General features: G+C 41.4%; 1 protein-coding gene across 1 annotated transcript; it reads right to left on the bottom strand.

Annotated features, from left to right (window-relative positions):
* Positions 1–1,077: 1,077 nt before the first annotated feature.
* tada2b (transcriptional adaptor 2B) lies at positions 1,078–11,303 on the bottom strand. The gene has a single exon (XM_067991240.1). It carries the CDS (start codon positions 11,263–11,265, stop codon positions 10,003–10,005), a length of 1,263 nt encoding a protein of 420 aa, XP_067847341.1. The 5' UTR covers positions 11,266–11,303; the 3' UTR covers positions 1,078–10,002.
* Between the last annotated feature and the right edge of the window lie 782 nt (positions 11,304–12,085).

Below are 12,085 nucleotides of genomic sequence, written 5' to 3'. Positions count from 1 at the left end.
CACTCAACCTGTCTATATCCCTTTACAGACTCTTTACGTCCTCCTCACAGCTTACTTTCCCACCTAACTTTATATCATTACACTCAGTCCCTTCATCGAAGTCATTAATATAGATTGTAAATAGCTGAAGCCCAAGCACTGAATCTTGCAGCACCCCACTAGTTACAGCCTGCCAACCTGAGAATGACCCGTTTATCCCTACTCTGTTTTTCTGTCCTTTAACCAATCCTCTATCCATGCTAATATATTACCCACAACCCCATGAGCCCAAACCTTGTGTAACAAACTTTTGTGGCACCTTATCAAATGCCTTTTGAAAATCCAAATATACGACATCCACTGGTTCTCCTTTATCTACCCTGCCAGTCACATCCTCAAAAAACTCTTAATAAATTTGTCAAACATTTTGTAGGGTCCTATGCAAGACATCATGGAGCACTTCAAATTAAAAAAAAATTGCATTTATGTAGTGCCTTTAATGTAGAACAACATTCCAAAACACTCAAATATATTTGTATATATAATTGCCAAAGCATATATATTTGTAAGCTCAGATCTGAAATCTTATGGCCTTCTCACCTTATATTTGAGGACCTTTAACAACCCGTATTCAGTTACCTCTGATGGAATGAAGTTTGTATGAAAAGGTGTGATATTTAGTCTATTTCTGGGTTTTGTGCTGGATTTTCTGTGGGAAAGTTACAATAAAAAGGAGTGGATGCCCACAAAAAGTGAAATCACAATAACACTGTGCATAACCAATATTCAATAAGAGCTGAATTGCAAGTTTTTAAACCTAACCCTATCCATATTTTTCCACACGTGCTCTTCGTCTCCCCTCAACCTCAAGTACAATAATTATCACCTGAATGGTGCAAACTTAGAGCTGGAGTGCACTGTTCCTCATTCGTCCAACACCATCAGAAATAAAGTAACCAGTCATTCATCTCATTGATGTTTGTGGGATCATGCTGTGTACAAAATGGCTACCACATTTGTCCACATAACAAGTCACTGCATTTCAAAATGCTTCACATACTGTACAATTAATTTCTGAGGTATTTGACAGACATAAGGTAGTAAATAATGGCAAGTCTTTTATTTTTTCCTTCAGAACATTACAGCCAATTCCACAATTCCAGTGGAAAGGTGCACTTGCTGGGAACACTTCATGGGTAAAATTAATGGATGGAAATCACAGGCTGCATCCTTATGTCTCCCTGCAAGCTTTGCTCCTCACTAGGAATAGCAGGATCAGCCCTATTATGTGCTACACTCAGGCAGTGTAATAAATTTACAACTGTACAGCAGGATATCTTGTTGAACAACATTTATTTTTCTAAAGGCAGGGTTCTTCTGTATAAAACTAGCAAATTACAGACACATTGATACATATATGATAGGCAATAATCACTCTTCAGCAACAAGCTATTTTTCTTACCAGAATTTAATTATCCAACTATCCTGCTCTTAAGGAAAAAAAAAAGAATCCAACAATTCAGCTATAGTTAAAAAATAGAAGTGTAATTATTATTGTACTGTATTAGTTTTCACCTATTTGTCAGCCCTCCTGCATGTCTGGTTAAGAATGATTCCAGATGCTGGCAGGCCTCTACTACCTTGCCCAAGTGCCCATATCCTGAGAGCACCTGGAGAGTCAGTGTTGCTTAAATTAAATTCATTCTTGGGAGGTGGGCTTCACTGGCAAGGCTGGCATTTATTGCCCATCCAAGAGGCCAACTGTAGCATCGCAGCTGAAATCAGCCAACTCAGCAGACACTAGGAATCACAGCTGGGACTTTCTGGTCTGCATCTCTTTTAAACTGAATGACGAAACAGATACACCTTTTAACAGGTAGGCAGTAAGCCTGGTGGTGCATGGATCTGGGTTTCCATTGCACTATAGTTAATAGTGCCAATGCTCTATGATGGTTGGTGCACATATCCAAACATTAAATTCAGAACATTGAACAGATAGTTTCTTGCCAGACTTGATACTCAGGATTTGAAATCAAAATCACACCATGCATTTTATCACAAAGATGAACCCCTATTTAGTTCTCCTTTAAACGATTAAACTTTTGTACATGTCTCAGACTGGTCAGAAAATTCAAGGCATTCAAAAGGATAATTTAATCAAATGTTACAGCAGTACATCAGAAATTAGCTGCCAGCTTCCCATATACAGCAAATGCTGGTAATGGTTCTAATGTTACTATTTTCACCACCTCTAGATCCATCTTTTGATTCTTTATTGTTCCATTACGACCCTCTTTTGCCTTGCACCATCATCTCTTGTCATTTTATCACTTGTGCCCTCCACCCTATCACAGACCTTCCCTTTTGTTCTTTCCTTCCCCCCCTCCCATTTTCCCCAGCTCTGTACTTGCTTATAAACTGTTAAATCTTTGACTTTGTTCAGTTCTGACGAAAGGTCATCGACCTGTTAACTGTTTCTCTCTCCACAGATACTGCCTGACCATTTGAGTGTTTCCAGCACTTTCTGTTTTTAATCCCATATTGTAAGTGCCTATTGGATAACAGTCAGTTGAAAGGAATTGCACATATATTTGATTACTAACTTAAAAAGCCCAGTTATATAAATGGTGTGTTGATTTTAATGGTTATAAAAATAAAAGCTTAGGAGACCAAGAGAGGTGCTACCCATTTCAAAACATACAGATGATACATTCAGGATTCTTACCAAATCTTCTCAAAATGAGCACTGTTCACTGAAAAGTACTGGTATGACATCCTAAAACACTAAACTAACTGCTGACCACACACAACATTGCATTGCTGGTCCTTCATTGTCACTGGGTCAAAATCCTGGAAGTCCCTACCTAACAGCACCATGGGAGTACCTTCACATGGGGTGCAGCAGTTCAAGACGGCAGCTCACCACCACCAGCATCTCAAGGGCAACTAGGGATGGGCAATAAATGCTGGCCTTGCTAGCAACACCCATATCCTAAGAATGAAAAACAAACAGGAAGTTAGGAATGCCCTTTGAGGATCAACGGTAAATGAATGCCAAGGAAATCTATAACATTCAGACCCAGAGAGCACTGGTAAGCTCCTGTTAGGACAGCATGGAGTTAATACCCAATCCCATTGTATATTTTTTGTATAATGCAGGTGGAGTACCCAGAGTACCTTTAGAACACATTCATTGTAACATGCAGTTTTAATAGTAGCCATGGACAAAGTCAACAGTAATTACTCTCAAGAAGCAATACTGAACAAGAAAAAATGCACCATGAACATCGAGCACCCAGTTTTAATCTTTTAGTGTCTTACTCTGCACACACCTCCTGTTCTCAAAATGCTATTATAAGTTGCCTTGAATGCATTACATTCACTCCAAAATACACACACACACTGAAAATGGGTGTTAATCCATCTGTAATCAACCCTTGTAAGTAGCATTTCTGCACCAAAATTAAAAACACTCAATTTACTAAAAAACTGAATTTACTCAAAAGTATACTGGGAATTTAAGTGTCCTGCGATTCTTTGCAAGTCTCTAATTTACATTTTGAATGTCCAGCAATACAAATTTACAAAAATAATTCACATTTTTTCCAAAAGACATGATGGACGTATTTTGAAAGGTGCTTTCACAGAACAATAAGGACTTCAGAAGTAATAAAAGTATACTTTCACTTCCCCCATCCGAACAAATGTCCTCAACCAGACATCATCTAACAGCTTTTCATCTTTCAAAATAAATCTAAGAGCAAATAAAAATAAAATTGCTGATCACTAATATTCCCCAGAGGGTCATGACAGCCCATTTCATAACCATGCATTGTTTGTATTTACAAAAAAAAACCCAATGTAGTTAAACAGCAAAAAAAATAAATAAATATAGGTTACTGGGGATAATTAGGAAACTGTGCACCCTGAAATCTCATTAGTTGCAACAGTGTATACAGAACAATCCTCACACTGTATTTTGCTGCTGAAAAAAAGTGGTTAGGGTAGATCAGAGATCTGAACCCCACTGTTTCTTCTTCAAAAGGAATAAAAGAGGGTCCATGAAATTACACAAAATGAAAAAATAAACAATTTGTTCATTTAAAAAAATTCCAAAATAATACATAAAGTTTCTTTGTCACAGATATATACTTCTGAACATTATATCCTTATTGTGCATACAGGATATTGATTATCCCAGTAAAGCAATGTATATTATTTTAAAGTATTATTCTAGCCTTTCCTATCATATGAGGACAACGCAAATTAAAACAATCCCCTCCCTTAAGCTTTTCAGTTGGTATCTTAGGTAAAAAAATACAGTTGTACAAAAAAAAATAGAAAAAATGGTCAGAAACATTACAGGCTGTAACATATTAATATGGTTCTATGAACTGGTCAAGCTTTGCCCTACTGGAATAGAATTGCTTGATTCTCTTATAGCACTCCCTTTCCCCCGATGGCAGTGATTCATGGTGGGTACAGTTCATACACACCACAATCTTGCATACTATGGGGTAAACTTTGAATCCAAGCCAGCAGCAAGGTATCTTGCTTGCTGCCAACACGTAATGAAAACTCGTGGACAATGCGCCTGTGAATTTCCAATATGCACGAGCAGCAGATAGGTACCACACCGCTGGTCCGGACTCTTAAAATTTAGGCACGTATATACATATAAACGCACACAATATAAACGTATATCATTTATCCAAAGCTACAGTCAACCCCCCCCATCATAAAATCTTAACACTATATAATGCATATTACATTATGCTATACACCTGCAGGTTCTACACTGCTAAATCTTTATTACCCTTCACCCACATCAGGCCGTCTGCTACATTCAGCTACCAGATAATGGCAAGAAAAGCACCACAGACTACAAGGCAATAGTTCAACTGAGTGGCTTGAGCTCCACTCTTGCAGTTGAGGACATCAGAATCACTCAATTGAATTAGTCAGATGTATATTTTACATATCCCCTGTGCACTACCACATACAGTTTTCTTCAGTCTTTTTTTTATAAAATACTCTTCATAATGTCAAACAAGCAGGCCAAGCATCATTACTTCTGTTTTCCTATCACGATAGGAACTAAATCCTGCCATCCTCAAACGTAATTATGTCTTACAATACAACAAATGGGATTTACTTTGAGATAAACACACCTCTAGCAAAAAGAGGCATTGTATCTTCCACACACGAACAGAAAACTCACTTCTGTTTATTTTCAAATATACCACTGAATACAAATTACTTCATTACCCACATTAGCAAAGGCAACGAAGATGAGCTGAAAACAATGTGAAAATTCCATTGATATATTCCAATAAGTAAAAAATAACTAGGAATGTGTTTGAGGCTTCAACATAAGTTCAGAATTCTGATGTCTGCTTAAACTGGAATTAAATAGTACTTCCATTCTAATACTACCATCCTCCTAATTTACTGTGCCCAGAATTAATGCTACAAGACAACCACTGACTAGTTCACAAATACACAAACCTGTATCCTCCATGCCTCACACTTTTTTTAAAGCATATATTGCTGGTGAATTTTATGGATACCCATCAAGATGAGGAATTTCAATACAGTGAATGGAACATTTTCCACCCAGTGTCAGTAAACACTCCTAGGTTAGGCATAACATGGTTAGGTGTGGTGCAAAGCTCCCTCCACTGTGCCATAAGGTGCCTTAACCTCAAGCTCAGAAAGGCACCTGCTACTCTGATGTCAACTTTCCATTTTTTTTTAAAACCATCCAGCCTCTCAATCTCTGAATAAAGTCATCAAATTATTGCCAACTCTGCTGAATTGTGGACAGTTTTGTGCTGTCGAGGCCACAAAAACTAAGATGAATCTGCCCACCTTATTTTGAGCTGAGAGCGAAAGGACACTTTCATCAGTCTGAATTCCAACCCATGAAAGACCACACTTGTTACAGGCAATGTTAAAAAACCTGTACAAGGGTATTTCTACCTTTACTAACAGTACAAAGAGCAGTAATGATTCTGAATTAGACACATTCCTACTGTTAATTGTGAGCTCCTCTCCTGATGGCTTTGATTCCTTACTATCCAATTCCAACAAGTCTCCTGATATCTCGCTCAAATGACCATACCTACTATGTAGACACACACAAATCAGGTTATTCAATAGCAGAAAGTATCACAATCAAGACTGATCCTGTTTATACCCAACATCCACACACTTTTCCAGTATGGGCCCCTGGATAAAGAGCAAGAACCATGGCCACAATTCTCCCCTCCAATGCCTAGGGGCATTGAAGTCAACTGTAGCTACCCTAACCTGCTACCCAAGTTGAGATCAGCAAATTCAGCAACCACCTGACCTATATTGCTTAGCGCTACATTAAATGGTGTCTTTACCTACCAGGTTATTGCGGAGAGTTAATCCAACATCATAATGTTTACATGGAAGGCAATATAAAAACTAATGGTAAAACTAATATGAAAGGTCCAAAAAGACCAATGATAAAAGAGTGAAGTAGCATATTGTTCGAATTCACAGAACTGTCAGAGAGCTGTTAAGACAGCTCATCCATTCCTAAGTGTGTTCTAGACTTATAACATACTCCCTAGTGATTGTTTATTCTCCAAGCAATACACTTACATCAATCTAATTATCTGTGTGATTTCTATTACATTTTTGCTTTATCTTTTCATCTCCATCGTCAGGTTCTCATTTTTCTTTGTTACCAATAACTTCCTCACTCATGTAGTTTATTAACCCTGACAGGATACCATAGTTCAAAAACTAATTGTAGCTAAAACAGGCACCTGTATTTTATATAAAATTAACCAGTCAGGGATGAATAGCAAATAAATATGGAATGTCCTTGCTGGTTGTCATTGGTTCACTGCAAACCCACATCAAGTGTGTTCAGATCAGGATTTAATTTCTTTCTGTCTATTCTGTGTATTAGCAAAAGGTAATTGTTCAGCATTGTCAAATATGGCTATAAATTCATCCATGCGTTGCACTATCCAATGAAAAAGTCATGGGGCACAACTTTCCCTGTGGGATAAATGTAGCAGAGGAATTTCTAGCCAACAACGCAAGAATATCTTTCATTAAGTTTTACAATACTTAAGCTGTTAAAATCTTACATTTTCTTAGAGCACATCATAATTTTTTTAAAATCTACTCCAAAAACTGAAATTCTTTTGCCTATTTCTATTAAAAAACATTTGTTTAAACATCAACTGCTGACAACCACCTTACAGGATTTAGAGAGAAGTGCATTGACCCTAAATTAATATTAGAGATACCCAAGATGTCTGCCAGTAATCTTGTCACATTCCAACTGCACGTTAATTCACATGATCCAGCTCAGCAATCTTTCAAGCCAATTCTGCAAAAGTTCTCCAATGGTTCAATTGACGAAGACAGAAACTAAGCAATACAAACCAGAAGGTCACCGGTTTGAGTCACAGTCAGTTCTGAGTTAGCTGATCTCAGTCAGAATGGTAGTAAGTGTAGTACAACTGGTCTCAGCCCACATGGTTGACACATGAAGAACAGCCACTTGGCCAAGGTACAACGGAACCCTGTGGAATCATACTCCAAGCAAGGAGTCAAAGTTTTCAGCAGAGGAGGGAGATAAAACTGGCACAAAAAACAAAAAGGATGTCATTTTTAAAAAGGGGTACCAATCGTGAGGCTCTCTCTTTAAGGTGACTCGATACAATGGTCCTCTTTCATATGAGCAAGACGTCTCCAATTTCATGTCTTGAAAGGAATGTATGGGGACTATTTGAAGCCAGGCAGTGATCAATAGCACTACTCTAACTCTATCCAGATTCCACAATGGTAACACCCCAACACCATGCGGCACTCTCACTGTATAAACACAGTAAGTGACAGTGAACTGTTGGATACCAAAAATCTTTGACTATGATAATCACTCATGGGTTAGGTTGTCACTTTTTAAATCTTTTTGGTGTTCAATCACTTAGGTATCTAGTATAAAAAGTCAGTCACAGAAGTTCTGTATTGCCTTTTATGATGTATTTTACTTACAACAGTGTGATCTCACCTACTGAATTGAAAAGTGCAATCTTCAGTACATGGCACTCATCACTTGCAAACAGCAAGGCTACACAAACCAAACACCTGTTCTCACTATGTAACTTTCACAACAGTTTTGATTTTTTTTAAACATAGTAATATACTTTGCAAAGGATGTTTCTGTACTGGAGATAGGTATGTAATTTCCTTGCACAGTTTTACGGTCCACGAGTAATTTCAGGTTATTGACAGTTCACTCAATTTGTCAGCCCTTATTTTTAGCAACAAATACTATATTTTTTGTTAAAGATTATAATCCAATCATCACTTGCCATTCCAGTAAGTTTTAAGGTAGGGCATGGAGACTATGACAATATGGTGTAACACAAGGTTGCATTTGCCAACATGTAGGTCCCTGATTTCAGTCAGGCCACATTGGGAAAGGCACTGAGCAAAGATAAGCTACTTCCTCCTGCAGAGTGATGGAAAAAAAATTCAGAGGAAGGATCAACCCAGGATGTTTTCAGATGCTACACATTACACAGCTTAAGAATGGAATTGGTGCAAACCTGGGAGCAGGATACTTGCCTGTCCTCTAAGGTGAGAGGGGAGGAACAGTGCTTGTTGTGAGGGTAACAAAGTTACAGAAAAATATTAAATGTCAGAAAAAAAAGTATTAAAAAAACTAAGTTTCTGGTATCCAAAAAGGTCTCAACTTTGAAACTGGGCTCAAGATTAGATACCAAGACTAGCAGTAAATGACAAAAATAAAAACCCATTAGTACTCCAACTTAATAACTTAAAAAAACTCAACTGTATTTTATACAAATACTTTTTGAAGGCAATTTGTAAGACGTGCACAAAAGGCTTCCTGTGAGTGGGTACACAGTTAAGTGTAATGCTTAAACAGGTCGATTAGGCCAGTCACAGTCGACTGTCACTGATGCATTGCGCAATGGACCAGTGCTAATTTTGCGCCCCGTTGAAGTACTTGACCCAAAGTCTCAAGATTTCCACTGAACTGTTTCAGCAGGAGTCAAATGAGATCTTTCAAAAGTCCACATTTTTAAACATATCATTAGAGGACTTCTCTGAAATGACTTGTACAGCTTTGACTCTCCAAAGGGACAGCAGTATCCCCTGTTAAAACCCAAGTGTTCTAGGGCCTCAAGTTTGCATAAACACAAATAAAAAATGCAAAAACAACCTACTTTTGAACACATCTTATTAAACTTTGAATAAAGCTTAGAGTTGTCCATTAGATAATTATTTGCTTCTCTTTTACCACAAGAAAGAGTTAGCGGTACCTGCCACTAACCTGCACCTGGAGCAGGTTTTACCCTCATTGAAAGCCATAGAATCAGCCAATCAGAAAATGTGCTGGCCAGATTGTGAAGTTCCTCAGCAAATCCATTAAATACAACAATGATCCAACACTATATTCCCTCTGCCCCACCCAGCCCCAATTGTTTTTTTAGCAAAATCATTTTGCTACGAGCCAGAATTGGGACTTGCCAAAAGGCCAGAACAATGTGTGTGTGGATCGGTAGGTTTCGCTCTAGTCTGTAAGTCAGTAGAATAAGGCTAGGTCAGTTAAATTGTCACTGTCTTGATTTTCTTGGTTTAGTGCCTGAAAAGCTGCAAGTTGTAACCCTGAAGTCGGCAGCCAGATATTTCCGCCCTTTATTTCAGACAGGCGGTTTCATGGCCCTGGTTTATGTTCTCTTTTAATGGCTGCATTGTCTTAAACAGGGCTTGTTTAATATTTACTATTCTTACTTGAGCTTATCTAAAGAGACAGTGCGATTTGATTTAGTCAAATTCCACTGTATGAAAACCTTGTATTTGAATCCCCATTAGAGGCGACTGGCAGTTGCACACTAAATCAATAGTTACTTGGACCTTTTAAGATTCTTTTTTCTCCTTTTGACTTGGGAGACATTTGTATATAAAAAAAACACTTTTTGCCCCTTTTAATGAAGCAAAACATCAAGAGGTGTCCCTGGCTATCCAACCACTTTCCGTTAAGAAATTCAATATCCTCTTCTTTAAAACCTTGTCGAGGTAGCTGGGCAGGCGACTCTTGGAAGGGATGCCCTGCCTTTTCTGCAGGTAGTCTTTGATGATGATGGTCTTGACGGTCAGGTAACGCGTGGGGCTGAGGTTGAGCGAGCTGCACAGCAACTTCTCCCGCTCGGACAGCAGGTCAAAGCCGGGCAGGTTTTCCATGGAGTTGAACTCCCCCGCTGCTTCCTTACTCCCGTCGTCTTTACCCCGCTTGGCCCCGGCGCTGTTCTTCATCTCCTTGCGCTTCTCTCGCTTGTGCCGGGCCGCCTCGTACTCGGCCGACTCCTCGGTCTTGGTGATGCCGTTGCGCCGGTAACGCTGCAGCTCGCGGATCTTGGCCCGCAGCGTCCTCTCCTTGTGCAGGTTGTCGAAGCAATCGTCGAACTCTTTGGACGACATGAACTGGCAGATGGGGCGCAGCTTGGCCCTCAGCTCCTTCTCCTCTTTGGTCACTTTGCGCTTCAGCGGCTTCTCCTTCTTCTCCTTGCCCAGGAAGACGGGCACCAGGCTGTAATCCCGCGCCATGTTCTTGCGCCGCTGCCGCTCCTTCAGCTTCCTCACGTACATGTCGACGTGGGCCCGCTTCAGCTCGATGTCCACGTCCTCGTCGTCGTAGTTAACCGCCAGGCCGCTGATGAGGGTCTCGGCGTCCTGCAGGTACTCGATCTCGTAGTCGTCCCGCAGCGGCATGTAGCCCAGCTGCTGCTGCTCGGCCACCGTGATGTCGAGGGGAGGCAGCGGCGTGGTGAGGCTGGGCGACAGCGGCCCGCCGGTCGGGCAGGTGTGGTCGGTGACCCGGTTCGGGATCGAGTCCGGGATGCACGCTCGGCCCAGGTTGCCATGGATGTACATGCTGACGTAGTGCTCCATCACTTCCGGCGGCGCGCGCGCCCCCACATGCGCGGCCATGTCCTCCCAGTTGCCGAAGCCGTACTGTTCGATGGCATCGAGCAGCAGCTGCTCCTCCCGGCTCGTCCAGCCCCCCTCCGCCTCGGCTCCCCACAGCGTGAACCTGCCGCCGTCCACCAGCTGGTAGCCGTGCCACCGCCGGTGGTTGCCGATCTCGGCCCCGGCCGAGAAGCACTCGGGGCACAGCTCGATGTCCTGGCACTCGGTGCAGCGGAGCCGCAGGCTGGTCACGTCGGCCAGGCAGTAGACGCAGTACTTCTTGCCCAGCTCCGCCATTGTGCGCCGAGCGTGCGCACTGCGCGCGCGACCTGCGCCGCCGCCGCCGCCTGCCCGCCCGCCCGCCCGCACCTCCGCTCAGTGACGGTTCGAGCATGCGCGGTTGAGCGTCGACTGGCGACGCTGGGGAAGGGCGCACTGCACATGTTAGGGGGGGGGGGGGGGGGGGCTTAACAGACTGTACCACTGGGTCGGGAGGGGCCTCGTTACGTCAGACCTCACAGGTGCAGCAATACCTGTTGTGCGAATATATATGGGCGGCTTGCACATAGAAATAAAACTTTTATTGTACAAAATGCAGAATCATCTTTACACATATGCATGCATATGTGAGTCAGATTTACGTTCATACTTATATAGCTGCAAATGTTAAACTGAACCGTATATGAAGCCAGTTTTTATATGCTGTAAATCTTCAAGTACCTGGCCTGCTTCTATGCTCAGTGATTGTACATAGGGAACTCCTGCATTTAAAACTCATCGGCCCTGATATTCTTTTTAGACAGCGGCTCTTTTTTTTGTTTGTGTTTTTAGGCCCCCCTTTTATAAGGAGGGGGGGTTTAGGGTGTGAAAATCCAAAAGAAAAACCAAAACAAGTTCAAATCATAGTTTTATTATTCTTGTCCAGGATGCTCTCCAGCCCCTGCGGTGCCCACCGGTCGCGGAAACGGCCCTGATTTTCCTACAGCGGTGAGATCGGCGACGTAGACCGTAAATCTCACCGTTAGCGCGCTGATCGCGCCGTTGCGCATTTGCTGCTAATTGTGCTGATTTTCTATTTAGAATACGCCCCAGCAAGCAAAAGGGGTGAATCAGGCAC

This window comes from Heptranchias perlo, chromosome 1 (assembly GCF_035084215.1).
Source record: "Heptranchias perlo isolate sHepPer1 chromosome 1, sHepPer1.hap1, whole genome shotgun sequence".
NCBI lineage: Eukaryota > Metazoa > Chordata > Chondrichthyes > Hexanchiformes > Hexanchidae > Heptranchias > Heptranchias perlo.
The sequence above is the reverse complement of the archived record's forward strand: the minus strand, read 5'-3'. Positions and strand labels throughout refer to the sequence as shown.